The sequence below is a fragment of the Eucalyptus grandis genome, chromosome 2 (assembly GCF_016545825.1).
Source record: "Eucalyptus grandis isolate ANBG69807.140 chromosome 2, ASM1654582v1, whole genome shotgun sequence".
NCBI lineage: Eukaryota > Viridiplantae > Streptophyta > Magnoliopsida > Myrtales > Myrtaceae > Eucalyptus > Eucalyptus grandis.
In genome coordinates this window covers 5,546,846-5,573,636 of record NC_052613.1, presented here as the reverse complement: position 1 = coordinate 5,573,636, position 26,791 = coordinate 5,546,846, and the positions used below count along the sequence as shown (strand labels likewise).

Below are 26,791 nucleotides of genomic sequence, written 5' to 3'. Positions count from 1 at the left end.
CTACTCAAGATCAATACTTCAACTGAAAAAAATGGACTCAGGCCGAACTCGACCTCCACCCAAATATGCCTTGAAAGCCTAACCATCATAGAAACCTACAGTTAGTTTATACCTTTATTGACTCCAAATCTAATGGAATAGTACAACACAAGTATAAGCATCAGAATCCAATTGTATTACATTCAGAAATATTAGTACAAGGAATAATCGGATGAAGATTCCACCATACCATCTTCCAAAAGACAAAACTGCAGATGTCTTGGTCATGAAATCCAAACCGAACAAAGGAAAGGGATAAAAGAAGCCATATGGGTATCTTTGATTTAACCCTATGAAGCATAAGCGAATATGCTTCAACCGACACATTTTGTCAGCTATCCTTGATATCTTTTGAGAAGAGGACATTCTCGCATGACTTCCCAAGTTCTTTCCGGTCATGCGGATACTGTAGCAAGATATAAATCATAGATGTGACACCCATATTTTATGGGCATTAACATCTAGTATAATTTTACCATGCTTTTGTCGAGGTAAATTCTTATAATGTTTTGAAGATGACAAAATGATAAATAAATAAATAAAAGGTGAATGTGAGGAAAAACTTCTCTATAGACCGGCTGTACGCAGGTGGTGTCGACAATACTACGTCTAACGCATGGAAAGGCTTTGGCTTTATAGAAGGAGAACAAGCTATTGGATGTGAAATATGTGTAATTTTGGAAAAACCTTTGTAGAAGAAAAACAAACAATAAAAGGAAGGTTTGTTAAAACTTGAACGGACCAATAAAACGTAGACAACTTAAAGAGCACATGACGTCAATTTGCTTGAAAGGACCCGGTTGTAGAAGGTGAACAGACCATTGAGCGAAAACTAGTGAGGAGTCCAGAATAACCATGCTGCAGAAGCAGCTCATGCTAGCTGGTGGACGTACGAGCCTCTACAATCCTGGTAGGAAGACCTAAATCGTTATCCATTTGAATTGGACTCAAACTGGTGTCTCAAAACTGTCTTTGTCGGAGTCCGCATAAAACAACCCCGAGTATGTCATCACAGTTTTTCCATTTTCTTGAAAGGGGAAAAGATGTCATACAAACTGTGGAAGCAGAGTTTTACTTTGGACAAAAGCCTTTTATGCTCGCGAACTGAAGCTCTGAGTGCGTAGACAGTAGCTCTAATGGTCAGATTGATGACTCTTTGATTGAGAAAGCTTCTTACATATACCTTCGAAGCTTAACAGATCAAAGTGGCTGTGAAGATATTTTTCTATCTCAAGTTCAAATTAAGTGGTCTGTGAACATATGGAGTCTAAGTTTTTTCAGAAAATTGATCAATTCTTCAACCAAAAAGATGGACTTAGACCGAACTCGACCTCCGCCCAAATATGCCTTGAAAGCCGAACCTTCATTGAAACCTATACTTAGTTTATATTGTTATGGACTCCAAATCTAATGGAATCGTATAAAACAAGTATATAAATCACCAGGAAAATATAATTGTATTATTTTCAGAAATATTAGTACCAGGAATAAACAGAAGAAGATTCCACCATACTATCTTCCAAAAGACAAAACTCTATGTATTAGTCCTTTCTGTTCTTTAATGAGTTCAATGTACATCATGATTTGGACTGATTGTCTTGTTACCTTTGGAGCGACTTGCTGAAAGACATTTACTATTCATGACATCCATAATTTTGCGCCAGGGTATGGTGGAACCTTCATCTGAATAGACAATATCGGATACGCTTCCCTACTCATTCAAGTTGCCAAAGTTATTCTTGCGACCTGATCAAAATTATGTATTTGAAGTCCCACGATAATTGTATCTTCATTAAATTGAAGTATGATATTTTAAACTTGAGGACAACCAATAGTGTGTGAAAATAGCAAGTACATATGGCATTTAAACTTGATGACAACCGATAATGTGTCAAAATAGCAAGTATGTGAACTTCTATATAAAGCAATGGTGGTTTGGGACAAGCGCTCAAGCAACCACAAGAAGCAAGACTGAAAATCAAGAATTGAGATGGTCTCCTCAAGCATCTCAACCGTCGATCTCTCTCCTTTCTTCAATGAGGAAGGTGATGAGCATGGAAAAAAGGAGGCAATAGAGAAAATAACCAAGGCTTGCTCTGAGCATGGCTTCTTCAATATAATGAACCATGGCATACCCACTGATCTTATGAATAAAGCCCTCCAACTCTCCAAGACATTCTTTCAATACCCACCTGAAGAGAAGCTCAAGTTGAGTCCTGCGCCAGGTGACTGTCAGATTCCTGTTGGCTACAACATACAACCAGATCACTCGGTGGATAAGAATGAGTACTTCCTCGTGTTCCAACCGGGGTCAAGCATGAATGTGTACCCTGAAAATCTACCTGAACTCAGGTAATGCTCAGTTCACAGTGGGCCTGCGCTTGTTCTCTTCCCTTTCATTTGGTCTCATCGTAAGTCAATATGCTGATGTTTCCCTAAAAATTGCCCTTTTACACTTTGACAGGAGTGTGATGGAAGATCTCTATTCTCGCTTTGTTGGAATTGGTTCTCTTTTGGAAAGCATCATAAATGACTGCTTGGGGCTCCCTCCGAATTTCCTTAAAGAGTACAATAATGAACGGGACTGGGATTTCATGGCGGCGTTCCACTATCTCCCTGCGACAGAGAGTGAGGCAAACGGAATCACGGAGCATGAAGATGGGAACTGCATCACCTTCGTGTTCCAGGATGAAGTTGGAGGCCTCGAAGTTCGCAAGGATGGGGAGTGGATTCCCGTTGTTCCCGTGGAAGGCCAGATTGTGGTCAACGTGGCTGATTTCATTCAGGTAAATGAAAACATTCGACTCTGTTCCCCCTAATTCGGCATGCGATCAACATATGGATCGTCCATTACTAACTCTTGCGCTGCATCTTTTGTTCCTTGTTCCATCTTTTCATCATATCACACAACAAATGCTATGTCTTTGTTTTGCATGGCCACCCCGGCTCACGTGGGAAAGGTGCTGAGCAACAAAAAGTTCAAGAGTGCCACTCACAGAGTGGTGAGATCGAAAGGAAGAAGCCGTTACTCATACGGCTTCTTCTATAATTTGCATTGGGACAAATGGGTGGAGCCGCTGCCACAGTTTACCACGGAGATAGGAGAGCCGCCCAAGTACAAAAGATTCCTAGTCAAGGAGTACCAGAAGATGAGGATGAGGAACAAGCTTGATCCGCCAGCTAGACCGGAAGATGAGATTGGCATCACTTACTATGCCATTAATACTTAGGCAAGGATGAAACTATCCCTATTAAGAATATGTGCAATCGTAATGTCTTGAGTAACTAGTACTTGTGCTCCCTGAAGTCAAGAATAAGAACTTGTCATTGTCTGATGGCTCGAAATATGTAGCAGGGGTGAACTAATTGAGGGTTGTGATCGAGGTGCTCATTTGCTTCCCTTTGCTAGTCCTCTAATGTCATTTCCTATTAAAGTTCCATTTCTCAAGTTCATCTCAGAAACCCTTCAATAGAGAAACAATTTTCTCTTCATCTTTTGTATGCACCTAAATAGCACCGACACTGACACACGACATGCGACACGACACGACACGACACGACATGCCTACATGTAATTTTTTAAAAAACAGAGAATTTCGACACGTTATATATTGTTATATATTATGATTCTTATGATTATTTCAATCAAATTAATTTGAATCAAATTTATAAATAATTAAATAATTAAAAAAAGTCTAGAATGAATATACACTAAAAGATTAATCTGCCATTTATTAATATCATTTCTTGTTTCAATTTCACAAATTCAACTCTATTTCAATAATTCAAAAAATTTGGGGAAAAAACAAGCGATCCATATTCTGGGTTCGCATGTTAGATGTGTTGGAACAGGGGAAAAAAACTTAAGGGGTGAATTGTGTATCACAAGAAGTGAGAGTCGGAAGAAAAGAGAAGACTAGGTTTTTCTTCTTTCTTTATTTATTATTTTTATTATTGTGTTTTATTTTTTTCACATATATATATATATATATATATATTGACATCTCATTTATTGAATTTTTAAAATTAACCTCGATATCGAAATCACGTGTTGGAAACTTGTATATTAAAATTTCAATTTGAATGTCGAAGAGTGTAAAAAAGTTGACCAGATGTCGGATTTTCCGACACGTGTTGACCGAGTGTTGGAGAGTGTTGGACACGTGTCGAAGTATCCGACACGACACGAAGGCTCTTGAAGAGTGTCGGTGCTTCATAGATATGCACAACCCTCATCTCCAGTCCATAATCCAAGATTCAAAGCGTAATAGAAATATAGAACTCATCCATTGTGCACAGTGAATGTATCTTTAGAAGTTATGATATGTTTCAGTATTCTATCTTCTCACTTTGAGTAACAAGATAAGGAAATCTGAAAAGTTGTCCCTTGCCACATTAACATTTTGAGGGTAATGCAACTGATTTTAGCTCTTCAACCAAAAAAAAGATGTGCTGACCTTCTTATAAGCATTTAGAGTTGTGATTTCTTTAAGAATTCAAAAGTGAGTTAGCCGTTTGGCACTTCCTTCTTTATGTATTCTACTCATCCCTTTTGCTCATATGTCCCTGTAGTATGAACACTTAAAAAAAGCTTCTATCGATGTAATTGCAATTATCAAGTGATGTAAAATCTTATGAATTTACAATTCTTCAAAGGGTGTGGTTCTCCAGCAACATAAAATGAAGAGATGGACTTAGGCCAAAGTCAATTTGGCCCATGCATGCCTTGAAAGCTTAACCAGCATGGAAATCTGCACTTAATTTATACCGTTATGACTCCAAAACTAGCAAGAAAATATTAGATAGTCCCACCCCCACCATGTCAATCACACGTGCCTCTCCACTCACTGATTGTCATGTGTCCAGATGAGGCCTCCATTGCATATTTTCAAGAATCTCTTTCTTCACATGCTCTTGTTTCACAATCACCCCTCAATCCCCTTAGACATTGAGCCTAGAATCATGCAAAGCTAAAAATTTACTTGTACTCAATTACAACTTTTGATTGATAGATCTATAATCTTAGGCTAGATTTATTACTTTTGTGAATTATGGCTTTTTGCTTCAACTTTGCCTTTAGATTTTGTTCCGGCAATGTGATTTCTTTTCCAACTATTGAGCATGCGTGCCTTGGTGCCTAGTTAAAATGTAAACTTAAGACGTGGATGCGATATGGAGAAGATGGCTGTCACACTCCGATTCCTACCAAAAAAGGGAATGAAACAATTGTCCTTCATTCCAAATGATGCAACCTCAAACCATACCCAAAAATCATTCTCCCAAAAGTCCTAATCAATAATGCTCTCAAAGTATTGACTATTATTCAAGGAACCTCAAAAGATTTGAAAAAAAATGGGTGAGCACTTACAACTCAATGAATAACACATCTCTTCCAAGCAGACCAAACATTCACTGTGCATCTTTACAAAATGGATACCATCATATATCATTCTCAAAACTTGAGTATTGTATACAAAAAAATCAAACGCGGATAATATCTTTCCAAAATATATTTTTATGTATAATATCCATAACAATATCAACTCATAATGACAAATCAATAATCAACAGTCTATTTCAATGATCAATGTCAATTGAGTAAAATGTCAATGTTCCACTCCATCGACTAATCTAATGCTCAACATCTAATTATGGTCACATTTAACGTTGTGACAAAGGCAACCGAGATTAATTCTCTTGGCTAGATCTACCACCAATATCAACTGGTAATTTGGCATTGAAGGATGTCCTAATAATAGTATACATACTCCCCTCTAAATGGATTCTTATCATAGCGATATGAACTGTTACACCCCAAAACTATAGGAAAGGGAAATGATATAGTCATCATTCCACACAAAGAACGTAGCCTCAAATATAACCGACAATCATATCAATATATCCAAATATACACACACACACATATCAAATAAATTAATAGATTGGTTACAACATTAGAATTTCTATAGTTTACACACACACACACACACACACACACACACACACAAGCACAACTTCCATGAGCCATTAAAAAAAAAAAATCAACTCTTAAAATTTCCCACTAATAGCACTTTCCCCATAATTGTCATTAACTAAGAGACTTGAAAATATGAAAAACGAGTTGAATGAGTAACCATAGCTCGGTGAGTAGTATATATCTTCTAAATAAATCAAACAACCACTATGCATATATATAAATCATTGCCAAAACTTCATAACTCAAACTCCAAGTATAAAATACATACTAAATCATATACGAGTTGTTTCTTATACTAATTAGAAAACTCATTTAAATCATCAGCACAGCTCAAGTATCATTAGTCAATTCTATTAATTAATCCCTCTAAAAGGACCATGTCGATGGCTCATCCATTGATCCATCTCATATCAAAACGCATGTTAATGGTCCATCCATCAATCAATCTTTTGATTAATATCTAATTATGATCATGACACAATGCCTAATGACAAGGCAACAAAGATTTCCCCATTAGCAATGTCTTCACTTATAAAGCTGATGGTTTGACTCAGAAGGATATCCTAAATCATTATGCATACACTCCCAAAAACTCCTCACTAGGTTCACAATCATATTAAGCATTAGCAATCATCATTTAATATTAGAAATCCAATGCAAAAATCAATCTCACAAATCAAACAAATGACATTTCGCAACATAGACATCCACCATTTGTTAATCATTTCTCAAATATTCTTAAACTCTTTCACAAAACGATACACATACGTAAACTATCACGACACATTTCTCTAGCCATTCTCAAATAACTGAAAAGTAGTAAATACTTGATCCCATTTTATGCAACAAAATATTTTTTTCCAATTAAATATATATACTTCAAGGCATGGGTTTTATAAAAACCTCTTGTGCTGAGGTGCTTCCTATGTGCCATGCTTTAAAGAGTTTTGTTCTTCTTTGATAGTTCATTCTAATACATCTTTATAAGTTGTCAGTACTAGAGATATGAGTGTGGAGCTAATTTTAGGTCAAAGCCCTTTCTAAAAATATTCAGCCTTATCTTCCTCATTAGCTATAAAATACTCCGCAAATCTACTCAATTGATTAAAGCGAACTACATGCTCCACAATTGACTCACTTTGAGAAATATGCACAAAATCGCCATTCATCTTTGCTTGGAATGCCACTGGGAAGAATTGAACATTTACAAGTTTCGTAAAGTTCTCCCAAGATATAGTAGCATCCCTAATTCAAGGGCTAGCTTTATTCATTTCCACGAATACTTTGTTTCATCCTCCAAATCTTAGGTGGCAAAGTTAACTTTCTAATTCTCAGGAACATCTTCAACTCTAAATTTTCCTCAATCTTTTTAATCCAACGTTTAATCGATACCAATGGATCATTGGTTGCTCAAAATTAGTCGGAAGAAACAGCTTTTGGTTCTCTTCCTTGACTTGCGACTTCATGCAAATCCAGACTCCTATCAAATTAGTCATCTAGTCTACTCCTTGAAGCCGAACCTTAAGAAGCTGGAGGCATATTTCTAGTTTCGGGAGTAGTGACTCGCTTGCCTTTACTGCTCCTACAAAACGAGGCAAGATCTCTGAATCAATACCTATGATCATCCGAATCCAATAATGAAATTAGATATTGCTAACTAAAAGACTCACACATTATAATCTACCACAAAATCTCATAACATTATATATATATATATATATATATATATATATATATATATATATATATATATATATCCAAAAAAAATCAAAACTTAAGCTTTGGTACCAAAAGATAGTAGACTCTAGAACTACAAAATAAAGGATGACATGGCCATCCTTTCACGCGAAGTATATATCAAATAAATTAGCAAATTGGTTACAACATTATAATTCCTATAATTAACTAAAAAGAACATATATAACTAGAGCTCAATCAACTCAATAAGTAGCATTAACTATATACACAACTTCCATGAGCCACAAAAAAAAAAAAAAAAAAAAAAAAAAAACTCAACAGTTTCCTATCGATAGCACTCTTACCTTACTTGTTGCTAACGAAGAGACCTAAAAGAATAAAAGACGAAAGAAATAAGCAACCATAACTCAATTAGTACAACCACCATGCATATATACAAAGTAATACCATAACTTTATAACTCAAACCCCAAGTATGAAATATTTATTGAATCACATATAATTTTTTTTTCTTGATGACCTAGGGAAACCCGTAAGCCGATAGCCGGCGGGCAAACCCTGGGGCCCACGGAGGAACCCACCACCCTCGTGAAATGGGTAAATCCACCTGCAACGTGCTGGGGATTTGAACTTCTCCCCTTCGTGAGGGGGAGAAAGCCCGAAGCCAACAGCACCACTCAATGCGGTGGTTGAAACACATATAAGTTGTTTCTTAGACTAATTAGAAAATCTATTTAAATCATCGTCACAATCCAAGCATCATTGGTCAAGCCCATTGATTAATTTCTATTAAAAATCAAGTTAATGGCTCATTCATTGACCTATCTCATATCAAAACACACATCGATAGTCCATTTATAGACTAATCTTTTTCTCCATATCTAACTATGATTATGACACAACGATTGGTGACAAGGAAATTAAGATTTCTCTATTGACAAGATCTCCACCTACAAAGCCGATGGCTCGACATAGAAGGATATTTTAAACCAATATATAAACCCCCAACCCCCCATCGAATTCAGTCATATTAAGTATAAACAACCATCCTCCAATACTAGAAATCCAATCTAGAAATCATCTCATAAACCAAGTAATTAACATTTTGCAACATAGCTATCTGCCATTTCTTAACTATTTCTCAAATCATTCATAAACCTTTCATAAAACAATACATATATGTAAACTATCATGACACTTCTTATAATATGTTTCTCCAACCGTTCTCAAATAATAAAAAAATAGTGAGTACTCGATCTCATTTTATACAACAAACATGCTATTTTCAGTTCAAGATATATACTTCAACGCATGGATTTTATAAAACCAAAGAAGATATAGTACCACTTATTTCGTGCCTATGACCAAACAATTAATGATACTTGTATCGTCAAATTCATGGTCTTAACAAATAAGTTAATAATAACATTAAAATCAAATAAAACTCTACCTCAACTATAAAACAACTAAACTATGTCTAAATGATGACAAAATAACTTATATGCGTTAACAAATCACTTACCTGAAGCGATTACTCAAACCTAAGCATAACTTAAAACTCACCCATAAAAACCTAAAATCTCGTTCCAATAAAACTATTGCTCTAAAACAACGTATGACAAACTCATGGCTCCATAGTGCCCTAATCCACCATTCCCAAGAAATCATAAGGTTCCACAATTCAAAAATGGAACTTTGAAGCTCAATTTTCACTAACCTTCAAATTTAAGCTCTAAACTCGAAAACTAATCTAATTAGAAGGGCAAAGGGTGCAAGCATTTGTCGGACGTTACATTATGTAGTCTAGTCAATTTGGTAAATCCCATTGGTATGCATATGTGAAACACCTCCCTCTTCTTCCTATTTTTTTCTTCTTCTTATTTTTCTTCTTTCTTCTTCTTTATCTTTCCTTTCTCTTCTTTCCTCTTTCTTTCCTAAATTGGTTCAACCTCCTAAAAGAGCGAGCAACCATTACTCACTTCTTTTATCTTTTCTTTTTGACTCTTCAACCTTTTATTTCCTTTTGTTTTTTAAACTTTAGTAGGCCTCACGACTTCTTTAACTTGGTCAAAGAAAATGTCCCACCATTACACAAGCAATATCAACCAATATCTTTCTCCAACAACTTACAATCAAAACCAAAAAGTCATTTGATAAATTGGTTTTACAAATCGAATCACATAACATTTCACAATTTCATTTATCAAATAGAATACATTTCATAAGACATTTTGTAACCAATACGAATAACTTTCAACAATTCCCTTCACAAAGCATTTAATCAAAATATTTACAAACGACCCTCACCAACTATTTCAAATAAGGCTTTCCAATCCCTTTTCAACCAAATAAAAATGTAGGAAAAGTTCGATCCAAATTATGGAAGAAGCACACTCTTTCATAGCTCATACTACAACTTCAAGATATGAATTTAGAAATTCATAAAAGAGATGGTATTACTTACCAAGAAAGTTGAAAACCAACTTATGGAGGTTACTTGAATCATTGAAATTGTCTTCCTCTCAAATAATCGAAATACAATATCAAATACCGGAGTAGAACACGAATCTAGCAAACAACTTGACTAAACAACGCTTAACCATCAATAAATTGACTCTTAAATGTTAACAAATAAAATTGTTTCTGTTTATAGTAAAACATTCATCTTTGTCCATCACGTGTGTTGTTTGTTATGCGTAACTCATACATGAAACTTCAAAAATTCATTCTGATTAAATCATACTTCATAATCAAATTTTGTTAAACACCACAACTCCACAATATCTTAAACTATCATTTCCACAATAATCACAATTTAACAACTTCTTAATCGAACCTCAAAGTTCAAAATTGACATCACTTCGAATTCTTGCCCTAATTCAGAAAATTACTTCAATTAGATGAATAATGGGCTTGAATATCTACCAAGTGTTGCAAAAAGAAGTTGATTCGGCTTGTCACAAGTCTAGATCAGCTATGCATGCAAATTTTCCTTTTTTTCTCTCTTTCCTATTTTCCTTTTCTCACAAATGAGCCCCTATTTTCAATTGTCAATCACTGCTTCTTGCCTTCTTACTTCAATGCACAAATTTGTTGAAGGAAGAAAGGAAAATGAGCTAGGGCTTAGGTCTTAGGAAGATGGACTGGGTTTTAGACCATATTACAATGACTTTGTGAATTGCTAGTGCCTATGTTTGTTTACACACATGTGCTTTGCCTTCATCTAAAGAGGATAATAAAGTTAGGTGCCCTCACTTGACTTAACTTGTTTCTCCACTACCTTTTTTCTTTCCAAGCAAAAAGAGCATTATTCCATTAATATAGTGAAGAATAGTGGATTTTCAGCGTTGACAAAAATAGTGAAGAATAATGATCTTTTTTCTAAGCAAAAAGAGCATTTTCACATTTCCAAAAATCTTTAATCATTGCAAAAATCATTTACAAGCTTCTTTAAAATGAGAGCAATCATATCACAAATGGCACTTTTTTTCTTGTTAGGCTCAAAACAATGATACTTTGAAGCTTTGAAGCTTGGTCGTTGGAATGGCTATGGCATTTCCGTGGAGGCGATGAAGATGAAGTGGAGGGGTGTTTGTGGAAGAAGAGCATGTGCTTGAGAAAGAAATTCTTGAAAATATGAAATGTGGTCCTGCCTAGACACGTGGCAATCAACGAGTTGACAGGCATGTGGCTGACGTGATGAGGCAGAACCACCCAATATTTTCTCAAAACTAGAATCATATGAAATTAAAAAAAAAAAAAAACATATACTTCACTGTAAGCACCTATTGTCAATTCATTCAGAAATACTAGAAGGAATCAACGGATGAAGATTCCACCATATTATCTTCCAAAAGACAAAACTCTAGATATACTAGTCATTCCTATTGTTTATTAGACTCCTAGCACTCAACAAATATAAAATTTCAATCATGAATAAAGGTCCAAAACTCTTCCGGACTTGGCTACGTGATGCCAGACCACCCTTTCTTGAACTATGCAGGATGACTAGCTCGTCAATTTTTTTATTCAGGAACCATTTATTCATTTTTGCCCAAATGTATTTATTTCAATATATTCAAAAGTAGGGATGTGATTAAGAGCAGATTCGATTCATACTATTGATTTGGTGAAGATTCAGGCAAACTAACAGTCTGTGGAAAACTAACAGTCCTTTACAAATTGTCATGAACGTAGTAGATATTGTGACACGGGCAGGCATTTTTCCCGAGAAGTAACCCACACCGGTAATATTCTAATATAAGCATGCTTGACTTCGGAATCCAAAGCAAAACTTGCCATTAAAAGGCTCATTTAATTATGAATATATATTAGAATCACTCTCTCCCTATTCAATACACCATTTGGTTTTTTCTGCCCCTTCGCCATTCTAAAAGCTTGCCAAGAGTCACTCCTTATCCAGACCTTTTGGCCTGGCAACCACTTGCCACCCTCATTATAAAACTGGGTCATTATAGGTACAATCATTTTGCTTTAATTAATAGCGATGATATTCAAGCAATTGATCATCTGATGGGTACTTTGGCGGCTTCACCACATAGTTTTTTTTTTTATTATTATTTCATAAACAATTACGAAACAAAAGTTACGGGTGTCTTCCACGTGAAATTCACACCAGATAAAGGAAAAGGATAGAAGAAGCCAATTTGAGCATCTTTCATGCGGCCCTGTGAAGCAATGAGTAAATATGCTTCAGTTGACACATTACGTCGGCTATGTGAAAATCTTCTGAGATGAGGATATACCTGCAGATGATTTTTCAAGCTCTTTTAGGCCATGGAGATGCAGTAGCATGAAAGAATCACAAATGTGACGCCCATTTCTTGTGCTTTAACATCTGGTCAAGCCAAATTTTATATAGATTAACCATGTTTTGGTCGAATCTCGACTTCTTTTACAACCAATGCATGCGCTAGTTTAACGAGGTTCATCGACCTTGAAAAGTTCTAGTAGTGCCTCAAGGGTTGCTGTCAATTTCTTGGTTTCAATTTCTTCTTTTTGGCTGAGCCTCTCAGTTTAAGTTGAAAGGGAGTCATAACAACCAAACTTACTGAAATCTTATATTTCAGACTCAATATAAATAGGCAGAACTGAGAAGAGATCAGGGAGTGGCACAAAAAGCATATTTCCTTAACTATGAATTCAGGAATTCCAACGGTGGATCTCTCTCCTTTCTTCGCAGAAGGAGATGAAGAAGGCAAAAGGAAGGCCATTAAAATAATAGGCCATGCGTGCTCCGAGTATGGCTTCTTCCAAGTAGTGAACCATGGTGTTCCTGTTGAGCTGATGAAGAGAGCCCTGGCTCTTTCCAAGACATTTTTCGACTACCCGACCGAGGAAAAATTGAAGTCTGGTCCAGTACCTGGCACGCCGATCCCTGCTGGCTACAGCCGGCAACCAGAAAGGTCGGCCGACAAGAATGAGTTCTTCATGATGTTTCCTCCTGGGTCCAGCTTCAATGTATATCCTATCAATCCACCTGGCTTCAGGTATCGCAAAGCAATAACTTCATAGTCCATGGTGTCCCTTGAAGAGGAAAGAATTCGATAAGCATTTTTCATGTTATCATTGGTTCTGAACCTTTGAGTTTCAAATCAGTTCATACCGAATGAATCATATTCTAAACACTCTTATTGGGGGAACCATAAGCTTTAAGCTTTAACAATTGAATTTTTCTTGACGATGTCTTGCAGGGATGTCCTGGAAGAGATGTTCTCACAGTTTGTGAACACGGGGAGGATCATTGAAAACATAATCAATGAGTGCTTAGGACTCCCATCAAATTTGCTGACGGAGTACAATGATGACAGGAAGTGGGACCTCATGTCAGCGTTCCGCTACTTCCCCGCTACCGAGAGAGAAAACACCGGGGTCGCCGATCACAAAGACATGAACTGCATCACATTCGTGTTCCAGGATGAAGTCGGAGGACTAGAGGTCCAGAAGGACGAGAACTGGATACCAGTGACTCCGGTGGAAGGCACGCTCGTCGTCAACGTTGGAGACGTTATTCAAGTAACGACTAATGAAACATATGGCAAGTATTGATTGTTATTCCTGGCACATGTATAGGCAATGTGTAAAAATTTTAAAACTTTTGTGCAGGTACTGAGTAATGACAGGTTCAAGAGTGCGAGTCATAGGGTGGTGAGGCAGGCAAGAGATCGGCACTCGTATGCATTCTTCTACAACATAGGCGGAGACAAGTGGGTCGAGCCATTGCCGCAGTTCACTACGGAAATTAAAGAGGCACCGAAGTACAAAGGGTTCTTGTTCAAGGAGTATTTGCAGTTGAGGTCAAGAAACAAGACCCACCCTCCAACTAGGGCAGAAGATGTGATCAGCATAAAGCACTATTCAATCCGTCGCCAATAAGAGTAATCCGAAGGCAAGTGATGTGCTTGACTCATTATGAAAGGAAGTGTACAGTTTGCCAATTTAAATTCTCCTTGGTAGCAAATTCTGAGAGCAAAGATGCCCTTGAAAATTCATCTGGATAATGCCACCACAAAAATGGTGTCCTGGCTTATATTGCTTCCTAAGAATTTCTTCACATTTTGTTGTATCCAGGTCAATTCCCAGCTCATCAGAATGCCCGCATGGATGCTCTTTCTGCAGAGCAGGCAAGGATAGCATGTTTCAGAGTTGCAGTTGATAAGCTTTTTTAAAATTCAAATATTGCCAAGCTTAAATTATGTTTTGTTCTAATTTATCATTGTTGTATCAAAGATATGGCTTGTCTGACATAGCACATCACCGGCGCCACAAGCATCTCTGTTAATGAATAATATCCTAGTATGTCCTTAGATGGTGTATTTTGGCCTTCAAATGCACTTCTGCAGTGGATTTTCCCAATTTCAACCTGAATCAGTCGAAAATATTGTTCCCCGAGTTCAGTGAATACACAAGTTTACCGTTCTGACACAAAAACGTATGGCAAAGAGTATGAAAAGCATTCAGAGCCTTTGCATCGGCGCCACAACACAGCTATAACATGAAAATGAAGGGCAGTGACATGGAATTTATAAAGAAAGTATACAGATAGCTAAGCTTATATTCCTGCAGCAAGAACATCACTATACAGAAGGAATTGATGTTTTTAAGAATTTGAGGACCCGTCAAATTTGGTCAGTGAGACCAAAGTTTGTTAACGTTAACATGAAGTATGAAACCGGATATTACCATCCTAAAACTTCAATATCTGGCGTGGAAGTTAGGACTCGGAAATTCAAGAAGTTCATGTCATTTTCACAATCTTATTATTGGGTCTTTCTTTCGTGTCATTTCTTTTTCTGGGCATTCGACAGTGCTCAAATCTTGAAAGAGAATTGATACGCATTACTCATGGAAATTCATAGATACTACTAGCATGGCAGAGTTTGTCCTTTACAACCACCAGGAATGTCGTAGCTCTGAACATTTTCACCCTTTTGCATGCATCTCTCATTAACTGTGCAAGTAGAACTTACGTTGCCTGTTAAATCTTCTATAGCACAAAAGTACTCCTGCTAGTTGGTATTATGGTTTTTACCGAGTATATTATGCAATTGTATAGCTAACTTCTGTCATACAAATTTGCTGGGCGCCTCATGGTTGGTATTGCCTGAACAAGGTCTCTGCATGTAACACACCAATCCTGGGTTTTCCGTCATGTCTATCTCCTCCGCACCGGCCCAGGAGAAGTGGTGTAGTAGCTGGCCCAACATTGATGTAACCAAGTTTATGCTGAACTGGGCCGCAGGACAGACCCGTCTCCCTGACCCGAACGGCAAGAGCCTGAAATCTTGACCCTTTACATCGACATCATCTTTGAGGAAGCCGATTTTGCCAGAATTCCAGCGGGCCTTGCCAAAGATCCGGGTCACGGCCCATGGTCGACAGATCTATGGATACAATAGTGCCCTTTGGAATGTCATGGTGACCAATCTTGGTATTGGCATTGGCCTTGTGAGAAGCATTAATGGGGTTGGAGTGTCATGCCCCGAATCCCGAAGCACATGTTCATCCCTCTCTGTTAATAAAATTTTTGCGACTTCACAGGATGAGTTGCCGACCCCTTTCTTTTTATTACACATGCGGAAGCGAAAATAAATCCCCTGACAATAATCATCTCAGGATAGAAAAGTAGGATAACAGATTCACAAAAAAATATGCTTTTATATATATACACTGAGTTATGTACCAAAAGTCTATGGCCAAAAGACTACAAAAGATTAGCCTTCAAAAAAGAAGCAATCCTAACTAACCTACACTTTCAATCACCTCCTCTCTCTCAACTCTAGGTCATCTACTCAACAACCCTGAAAATGGTTATATAATAACCAGTGAGACAATATCTCAGCAAGTCCATGCTCTAAACCCCGATTAGGAGAGAAATATACCCAAAAGCGTCCTAATCAGATAGTCATACAAGCACAAAGGCTTACCTTGGCCTCAAATCCACCCTGCAAGTCAATACAATTCAAATACTCAATTAAACAATTCAATTCAAATCCACCATCAATCAGCTGATTCATTTGACTCCATGTCATCAATGTCATCCATAAATTCTATCGATTCAAACATTGCTAGCCTAAGTTGAAATAGATATACTCATATATCATTGCTCCCTAAGAGCTGATGTATAAAGTTTGCTCACCGAAGCTGCTAAATGACATGTGCTCATCGAAGCTGATATCTAAAGCACTCACCAAAGTTGCTAAAGCATTAGCATTGCTTGTTTAGAGATCTATAATGGTATTAATGTTCCTTGAAGTTGTTATAAATCTATATTGCTCACCTAAGCTTAAATAGTACTTAAAACTCACTCTTGATGTTAACATCTGACACTCAGTATTTTCTAATTAAAATATCTATATATCACAATCATCACTCAATTCAACAATATAGTATTCAATTGCAGAAACTAAACACACTATTGAAATCAGCATGAAATTCCAGTCACCAGCTATCCCGACCTAGTTTTCGAAAAATAATTAATAATTAATTAATTAATTTCAAATTTTAATTAATTAATTCAATTTAATTTCTAAAAATACTAACCTAGGCCAAAATTATTAAATTAAATACCAATATGGACTCGGAAAATTCTCGAACCCTTTTAGATAAATAGTACAATTTATTTAAGCCTTAGTTAAACCATGCTAACCACCTAACATGCTCGATTAAATAATGAAATTTCTAATTTAATCTAACTAACCATCTAATTTCTAATTAAATAAATCTAAACACCCCTTAAACGTTATTAGCCTACTAAGAAGAGTTTAGTACATAAACTCACCGGTTAATTGCGGAAACCGATTCACCATGACAATGACGTGATGGCGGAAGAAATCCAAATTTTCGGCGGCGTCGGCGGATACTCATACCAGGCCTAAAAGCTCACAAGCCCACAGAAAATTCTGGGCTTAGACTTGGGCTTGGGCCTGCTTCAAGGGCTGAAATTCACTGGGTTGTTGGACCGGGCTGAACTGGGCTGCTGAAATTTTTGGGCTGGGCTTCAAAACTGCTGCAGGCTTCAAGTGGCGCGGGCTGCTGGCTTCTTGAAATTTCGCTGGGCTTCACTGGAATTGCTGGGCTGGAAAAGAAGATTGCTGGACTTAGTGGACTGAAGACAAGCCCTGCTGTTGGGCCACGAAAACTTGCGCGGACTGCTGCTGAAAGCTGGGCCGAAGACACGTTGCTGGAGGAGACGGTTTGGCTGGGTCTTCGAGGGACGTTGAAGAAGCTGCTGATGTCTTCATGCGAGAGACACGGACGACGATGAACGGCAGAGAGGAGCTGCTTCGTTGATCTTCGGTGGACGCGTGGGCTCGCTGGTAGAAGGAGTCAACGAAGGGGCTTCCAATTTGCTGGATTTTGCTGGGCCGAGACGCACGCGGGCAGCTTCGTGGCTTCGGTGGGTACGCGTAGGTGGAGAGATGAAGATGGGTGAAGGTTGGGACGCTGGTTTTGGTGGAAATTTGGGGCTGCCTCAGTCAACTAAAGCCTAATGATTGACTTGAGGAAACAAAAGGCGGTGGAGATTTCGTTCAGTGGTAGCTGTGGGCTTGAGAGAAATGCACGGAGAGAGAGAGAGGTTGAGGGTCAAGCAAGAACAAGCAGCCGTGGGATTTTTGGGGCGTGCGGATGACCCTTGGAAAGCTCCGAATTTCCATTTTTAGTCTTCAATTTCCTCACTCAATTTCTCACAATTTCGACGGAAAAAAATCCTGAACACTTATTTGTAAGTCCCCAACACTCAAAAACTTGGTTTGGAAGTCCAAATTTTCTTTAATTTGGCCCGTGCAATTTCCGCTAATTTTCCGCAACGTCTGACATAGTTTTCCGTAAAAATCCCGGAATCTCTTAAAATTCTTCGAAGGATAAGTCGACATTCTTAAAATAGCTCGTGATACCACAGAATTTTCAATTTCTGAAATCAGGTTCAAATTCTTGGTTAGTTTCACTTCAGCGCGCTTTTAGCGTGACCTGGTCTACCATGTCACTTTTAGGAATTTTTGATGCAATAGACCCGTGATCGATTTATCTCGAGTCACAATGTACATCTCCAACACATTGGCGACCATTGATTGTGATGAAAATCTTGAGATTTCAATTATGAGCACCGAGTACCAAAACAATAAAAAAAATCGGTATAGTGCCAATCAACGAGTATTTTACAATCAGGTAGAATCACCCACACACTGATCACACATCTCAGTCAAATTGACCTATCTCCGGTCTCTGATCGATTTTGACAGTGCCGTAATGATCTCGGCGGATGAACACGGTCGAGTAGCCAATTCCTAGTCGAATTCTCAAGTCTAATTGCATTTAGATTCCTTAATTGTTTCCCCATATAGTCCAATTATCTCGTGAGTGATCAGCTCAGAGAATAGCACTATTAGCGCATCGACGAAAAGCCTAATTTATTTAATCGAAAGCAAATTCTGAAAATTCATGCTGTCACATGGAGGGTGCAATTAGAGTGCCTCCTTTACTACACATTGTAAATAAGGGAGGGAGGTTCAAGAGATCGGATTCGGCAATCCAGTGACCCAGTCCAACAACCCATTCCAGTTCTTGGACCTTGCATTGCGCTCGTGAATTCTTGATTAGCTCAGCCATGGCCCATTCGACTAAGATAGCAACCGTGTCCATGCCAGCAGTGATCATGTCCCAAAGTAACTCAACTTCAGTTTCCTCACTGAGGTCATAGTTTTCTTGCATTCCAAGCAACGCATCCACAAAGTGTTGCTTGGCAGCACGGCCTTGTACGGCTTTCGGCCTGTTCTCTCCGATGATCACTTGCACAAGCCGATCCCTCCGAGCAACATGCCTCCTCAACTCCTCTTAATTCAGCCTAAAAACCCAATCGAGCCACTGGACATGCTCCAAGAAAAACATGGAAGGCGACGCACCTCGCCGGTTCCTTTCGGCGACTATTTCCTTGAAATTCAACCCTTGCTCGGTCGCCTCACCCCCTGCTGCCATGAACCTCTTCCTGAATACAAGCCACGAGATGCAATTATATGCGACCGAGTTCAAGCACTTCCCAATGACCAAGCTTCTCCCCTGATCTTCCCTAAGGTGCAATCTTGGAAATTGGACTCCACCATGTTCCTGACTTCATCTTCTCTGATGGGTCTTAGAGCTTCAATTCTCCTCGCAGAGAACAGCTCTTGGACACAGATTCTTGTGAGCTTCACATAGTGTGGCCCATACAAGCCCCTTGCCATCTTTAGTGATCTTGACTGTAGACTCCATAGTGCCTGCTGGCCAATACCTGGTCATGATCTTTGAGGACTTCCTCGGCCTAACTCAGGAGTACACATGACAATGCTCAGATGGGAACCGAGCCAAACCGACATGACAGGGCCATAAAGCCGCGACCACGCGGTGAAGCAGCGAGCTGAGACCGATTTCATATTGATTTGGTGTAAGTTGCCTAGGAGTGGCAAAGGGTAAGGACCCGGTGGGAGCTCGAGCTTCCTCCATTGGCAGAACTTGATGGCCAAGAAGATGGAGATGATTAGAACGAAGGGTTCATAAGAATCCATTCCAAAAAGGATGAGGGCGATCGACACTTCCACTTTTATCACATTTGACATTGGATTTGGAGCTATAGAAGGTTCTAAAATAAGCATTTGTTTCTAAATTTTGGTTTAACAAATGTAAGGGAGGTTGCTTCATCTGGATGACTCCTCTTGAGGAAACATGCTAATCTCATCGCCTTCTCGGGAGCAAGAATCATGTCCACTGCTCTTCGGATGACGTCATAGGACACAACGACTCTTGTCTTATTTTATAGTAGTCTATATGATTATTTTCCTAACATAAAAATACCCTCATTTGAAATTATAGGCTCTCTCTCGATCGAATAGCATGGTCCCGCGTAATCCAAGCCAACCTTAAAGGATCACCGACAATTTTATTTGGAAAAAAAAAAGTGTAGAAAAAGACTTTTCGTAATTTCACTTTTTTTTTTTTATGAGAATTTCTTGTTGAAGAGTTGGATCGTCACTACTGCATGATTGACACCGTCTATAGAGAGTAATGAAAGTCATCCCCAAGTGTCTTGGGGTTCCAGGGAACATGATTACGTGGCGTGTTCTCATTGGCTGTCCCCAATGTTGTTTGGATAAGATATTTGATATTCTACGTGGAGTTTGCAACTTGCAGAAGTGGGCCCCAGAAAATACACTTAAATCAAGAATCATTGAAGATGAGCAATACCGTTCTCCTGCGTGGACGTCCGGGCCTTAAGTTTCACGCCTTTTTTCCGTTGGGAAAACATTCATTATATTAATTGATAAATATATAGATAATTAAAAACTAAAGTTGCATAGGTTAACATGGAAAATGCATGTTATAGTTTTTTTTTATAAATATATGTATGTCATAAGTTTCAAATAACCTATTTATTTTAAATGCCTTGAATACCATGTGTAATTTATGATGTGATTCCAAACAAGTCAATGTCATGAACATGATTTGGACCACCAGCATCCCATAGCAATGGTGAAAAAGATATTGCCAAGGTGTCAAGACATGGTACGATAGATGACCATGATAATATCCATGATTGTTTTTCTTTTAAAAGTAATTATTTCTTTTATATTATATACATATGTAGAGAGATAGTGGCTCTCACAAGCCGCGAACATTAAATGGTGTTCCTTTGAGGGGGAAAATTAACACATGGCCACACTCACAAAAACTTTCATATGTTATTGAAGCCCGACTTTTTTTGGGATTCGAATAATAGGATAAAAGGGAGATTTGAAATCTTCCAAATATCCTCTGAATTATAAAAGCATCCCATCATTTGTTTGGTGCAACCTAAGATGAGATTTAAAGGTAGAGCCATTGTGATAGGGGGGGGAGCATGACGAAGGAGGGCAAGCTACAAAGCGAAATGAAGGAGGATGACCTCTTCCATTAAGCAAAATTCTAAACTAACGATAGGGAGGATTTCCCTCTAGCATTTCGTCAAACACTTGGTGAGCGCATCATTTAAAGTTGATCGAGAGAGAGATTAGGCTAAGAATGAGCAATCAAAGGTGAAGTAGAGAGAGAAACAGAGAGATGATTCGGCGATGGTGGAAAAGCTAGAAAACCGACTAAGAAAGAGAGGAAGCTATGGATGAGGTGGTGAGCCCTAGCTTTCCTAGCCTTCCAAGTGACTCGTGAGCAAGGGCACTAGTGAGGATATTCAAGGATGTCAGAGTGAGGGACAATCACGATGTGTAACAGCTCGGTCCGACGAGGGCTAAAAGTGGTTGTCTCGACCAAAGAGTCTGGATAAGGAGTAGCTTCTAATAGGCTTATAAGATGGCAAAGGGGGCAAAAAATGAACCAAACTATGTACCAAATAGGATATATGTGAAAACTAGAATTCATTACGAATGCACCTTCTGATGTAACGACAAATTTTGCTTTGAAACTCTAAAGTTAAGTGAGCCCAAGTTAGAACACTATCAAGAAAGGTGACCTCTTCAGAAAGTGCTTGTCTATATGCCAAAAGAAAACATCATGAGGTTTGGTATAAGACTAGTAAAAATGGATAACATTTCGGGTGAGTTAATCTAAAGATGTCACAATATGATATCAGAGCAGAATCCTCTTTAGTGAGTGTATGGTTTGAGAATGAACCATGCGGAAGCTAGTAAGCTAGTAACAACCTAATTGACAAAGGCGGGAAGCAGTGGCCAAGAATAAAGTGCCTAGAAGGGAGTGGCTCTTGGCAAGTTTCAAATATGATGAAAAGGGCCAAGCTATGCACCGAATAGAGGAAAAGCGATTCCGAGATATATATGTGAACACCAAAATTAACTCACTAATGCACCTTTTGACGTAACGGCAAACTTTGCGTTGAAACTCTAAAGTTAAGCGATCTCAAACTAGAGGATTATTAGGATGGATGACATTTTGAGAAAATGTCTGCCTGTACCAAATGACAAAATCGTGAGGTTTGATATAAGGCTGACCATAGTGGACAATACCTTGAATAAGTTAAATAGAGGATGTCACACAATGGACGTCCACCGAAGTGGTGGTGGGATGTTTTTGGGGAGAAGAGCAGTGAGTCTCGCTTGAGGTGGGGTTTTCTTGGTACATGAAAATTGTTAAGTTAATTTTTAAAATTTTATACACAATCTAGATTTATCCCACCCCTCTAGCATTTTATCCGAATATATTCAAATGTATCCAGTCTAAAGAACATCACAACCACTGCATAAAGTAATATATTATCCTATCTAGACTCAAGTCCGGATCACCAAATACAACATTAAAATCTTGATGTATGGAAAATATCCTGTTACGTGTGAAAACTTGCAGATTTTTCTAAACATGACTTTTTCATAGCTGGAGGCAATTATTGTCATGTGTCGTGTAATATGAACTAATGGGTCTTGGTAGATGGAAAATACCGAAATACGCTGAGGAGACCCAAACCCTCTTTCCCCCACTCTCTCGTAAAGCTACCGAACCTACTCATCCCCTGGAAGGAACCAAATATCTATAGGAGGTAGGGACCAATCGAGCAAGAGAAGCCCAAAATCACGTTCAGAACACTTAAAATGGAAGCATAATCCTAATAAGGATATCTAAATAGTCATGAGAATTGTATGAAAGGGATATTTCCCAATAGGGCCATGCAAAGAACCAAGTTAAAAATGAAGTTGATGTGACGCACAGAGGCTGGCTATTCTAGCTTATATTCGTTCTAGAGGCTGTTTTTTGTTCTTTGTGACGTCAGCCCTAGCTCCATTTGGAGACATAAAAGATTCCAACTGTCCAGATATTTCCCTCAACGTGACGTTTGATCCAATCAGCAACAGTTTCTCATGAAGCTGGCCATCTTGTTAAAGTAGAGGCCTAAATATAGTTTTGAGTATTTATAGTGCGCACCAACCATGGCCAATTCCATCACATTATAATTTCTCTTTCGGTATTTTACTCCTTAAGAAACTACAAAGAGAATATTTTCCTTTTTGGTTTTTCACTTTTCTCAAATATCCTGGCTCGTCAAAAGTATTCGATACGTACAGCAATTATCAAAGGAACGACACCTAAATCTCAAGATATTATGATAATGAGCTTTTGGTGTCGGATCATTTGGTCTCTGGGCTGGACATGCACAACTTAACCCGAAATAGGTTGAAGAAACATGATAATAATAATGAAATGAAATATGTTGGGATTACGTAAATATTGTGGAGACATTGAACTTTCAATTAAGGACAAGACTTATTCAGTTCCAAAGTGCGATTCGGCTTAGGGAGAAGCCAAAATGGGGTTAGTTAAGGTCAAGCGTTGGCCCATACGTAAGGATCACGGAGTCTACTTTAATTAATTGTTGACTGGGTCACTGGCCAAAACATGCCAAAATGAACGAATTGGGTCCTAATATAACCTCATATAATTGGGTTTCTGGAGTTGATCTCATGAACTTAATTACATGTTCTTGCCTAGAGTCTTGATTACACAGCTTATACGTCAATATGAGGCACCATATTGCATCTTTAAACCAAGCAAATAGTGTACAATCAATCACATTGCTGTCAAACTCGCAACTCGGTGACAGAAATAGGGGCAAAGATGAAGATAGTTGGATCAAAATGAAAGTGAGATTGACATGAGAAAACATGATGAAGAGTTCACAACTCAGAATGCAGAGAAACAAGGAGAGGACCTGGTCTATCTCGCTGGCAGCACAAGCTCAACCACGAGTTCCCTCCTTTTGTTTTTTTGGGCAATTCACTATGCTCTCAAATGATTCAATAATGCAAAAGTCATCAATTTATAAAATCTTCCTTGGGTGTTGGTACCAGTCCATCCATCTCTCTCTCTCTCTCTCTCTCTCTCTCTCTCTCATCTGGAATACACTCACCCAACGTACAGCTCTTTCCGGCAATCCAGCCATTAATGGAGCATACAGTACCCTCTTTTCACCCAAAAGAATCAAGAAAATATAGAAATAAACAGACAAAAGAGAAGACCTACAGACCAAGGTCAACATAGAGATTGACAGGAACCCTTAATTTATAAATTTCTATACTTCAGCAACCTCCATTTGTCATTAAATTGCGTCAATTATAAACAACTCGCCCGACCATGATCTCGGGGGATCAGCCATAGAATAAAGATCTTAGGGTTTCAAGAACCCTTTTAAGTTGCATTTTAAATCTCAAGAACAAGAATCCACTTATACACTAAAATTTTGGACTTGCAAGACATCATATATGCATGTATCATGTAGATGGACAGACATAGTTAAACGGGAAAATGAGGGACCGTACAGGAGAAAGGAGAGAAGGTAAGACGTCGATGTCAGGATGGCATAAGGGAGCTGAAGCTTGTGGTCTCAGAAAAGGCAGCATTGACTAACTTCTGGTCCACAATCCTCGGCCAAACTGGTCCACATTCGCGTCGTGAATCGGGGCAGTTTTTTCCTCAGACCAAATACTCATCGCCCTCTCTAACTTGTCACTTATTACACAGCATCCACACACGCTCGCCCACAAGGTCTTGCCACGTGTTTGAAAGCATATTCATCAGAAGAAACCACAATATCCCGCAATTGCAACACACTCAATCAGCAAGAACCGTCGAAACAGCGGTAATTCGAGATCCGTCCGCGTCGGGCTTTTTCTTTAAGGTTATCTCGAGAGCTTGGATCCGGTGCTTAAAACTAAAAAAAAAACCCATTTTCTGGAGGTAATTTTCCGTCTGGAGAGGGTAAAAAGTGGGAGGCTCAAACTATTTGAGCAGTAAATAGAGGTGCTAAATTGGACGATGTAGTTATTTTAAACATGCAATGTGACGTTTCTCTTCATGCTCAGTCAGGGCAAAAGTGGGAGCAAAGACAGAGCCTCTCTCCACCACAACCGTGCGACACTGACAACGACATCGAGAAACAACGTGCATGTGCAAAACCCTAATGTGACAGCCCAAAAATAATGGAGGAGCAAAAAAAAAAAAAAGGAAAACAAATTATACCCTTTACAGAAAAGTTACCTATCGGATAAACTTACTTTTCATCATGTTGAGAACGGCATGTGTTTTTGCTTATCGATGCAGCCAAAGAATGGAAAAGGTGGGGGTGAAAGTGATTAGCATGAAGTTATTGACTCCCCAATTTGACTGTCGTTTTCAATGCCCCAAGATAGAATTACCTTCCCACCACCGTGTCCCATTCCGCCATTCCAATATTTTCGAAATTGGAATATAGCTAAAGATAAAATTTATAAATGAGAAGGAGTGCTCTAATGGATATGTTTTATCGATATTTAGTTGTATATTACCTTCCATATATGAAAAATTAAACATAAATAATACCATTCAAATTTTCCATTAAACATGCTTGAATTCATTCCATTATCTCCCACTGTATTTCAACCTTGGTAGAAATCCAAAACTGGACACAACGAATTTGTTAGAAGTCAAGCCAGACACGCTCGAAATTGAGGTTAAACATCGGAGTTGGACAGCTCTCGACGTGGATATAATATTGTATTAACATCACCAAACCATGATCGACATTAATCTTACAGAGAAAAAGAAGCACAAGTGGGGGGGCCCATGCATATTCGCGAAAATCAAAGTCACGAAAAGGAACGCTAATCGACCAAAGTACTCGCTAATCAAAGGTTATTTAACTAGGCCTCGCACGTAATCTGTCGCCTTGTTAGTGTGACATCATAAGTGCATATTCCCACCCTTAAAGCATCATTCGAAAAGAATACTTGAAATTTGCAGGGATTGTCATTTATAGACTCTTATAGGTGATCTCGACAGGACCCAGATAAGCATCTGCCTCGGACATGGTCCCTTTGAAGCACCATCCTGAGAAGGCGTCAAAAATAATGGCAAAAAGGCATCCTTTGGTATGATTAAGTTCTTAAACTTTGCTCAATTCCTTTCCCCAATTCATGGTCCTAAATAAAATATTCCCTTATAATCTTCTCTTTTTCTCGTTGATAATTAGTAAGGCCAGCATCCTTTGAATGTTCCTATGTTTGAGAATAAATTATCTTGTCTTTTAACTTATCTAAAGATGTGGACTGGACTATTCAAGATCTGTATATAACTAGAAATGGCACTAGATAAGGTTGGGGATCGTGTTTCCCGTCCCAACCCCATCTGGGAAAGCTTGACCTGGCCATCACCCTGTGTCTCGTTTGGGGCAAGATAGTTTTGCCCCGATCCCATATTCCCATGGGGCAACGTTGCCTTAGGGGTACCACCTAATAGGCTAAACATACACCTTTGCTAATTTTCCAGTAAGTTTTTAGATTTTATCCCTCTTTTGATATGATTCTAAAACAGTAAATTATTATCTAGATTGCTCTTCTATGGCTATCAAATGTCTGAGTGCATATTTTTCTTCTTAATTGCATTTTAAATGAAGTAATGTAACTATGATGAGTGGTATAGTCTACATCTCCAAAAAGAAGATAGTCAAATGAACTTGTAATTGCCAAATACTTGTAATCATATATATTTAAAAAAACATATTAGTCGGGCTTTACAGGGCTGATATTAATCCCTCTTGATTTCTCATCTAGTT

The 26,791-nt window shown here is 38.3% G+C and overlaps 2 protein-coding genes and 1 pseudogene across 2 annotated transcripts; 2 read left to right on the top strand and 1 right to left on the bottom strand.

Annotated features, from left to right (window-relative positions):
- Positions 1-2,029: 2,029 nt before the first annotated feature.
- On the top strand, positions 2,030-3,269 carry LOC104434332 (flavonol synthase/flavanone 3-hydroxylase-like). The gene is made up of 3 exons (XM_039306706.1): positions 2,030-2,391; positions 2,504-2,825; positions 3,000-3,269. Exons 1-3 carry the CDS (start codon positions 2,030-2,032, stop codon positions 3,267-3,269), a joined length of 954 nt encoding a protein of 317 aa, XP_039162640.1.
- A 9,585-nt stretch (positions 3,270-12,854) lies between these two features.
- On the top strand, positions 12,855-14,115 carry LOC104419560 (protein DMR6-LIKE OXYGENASE 2). The gene is made up of 2 exons (XM_039305847.1): positions 12,855-13,223; positions 13,428-14,115. The coding sequence occupies exons 1-2, from the start codon at positions 12,871-12,873 to the stop codon at positions 13,780-13,782; spliced, it is 708 nt and encodes a 235-aa protein (XP_039161781.1). The 5' UTR covers positions 12,855-12,870; the 3' UTR covers positions 13,783-14,115.
- A 1,174-nt stretch (positions 14,116-15,289) lies between these two features.
- Positions 15,290-19,454, bottom strand: LOC104434331 (annotated as a pseudogene).
- Between the last annotated feature and the right edge of the window lie 7,337 nt (positions 19,455-26,791).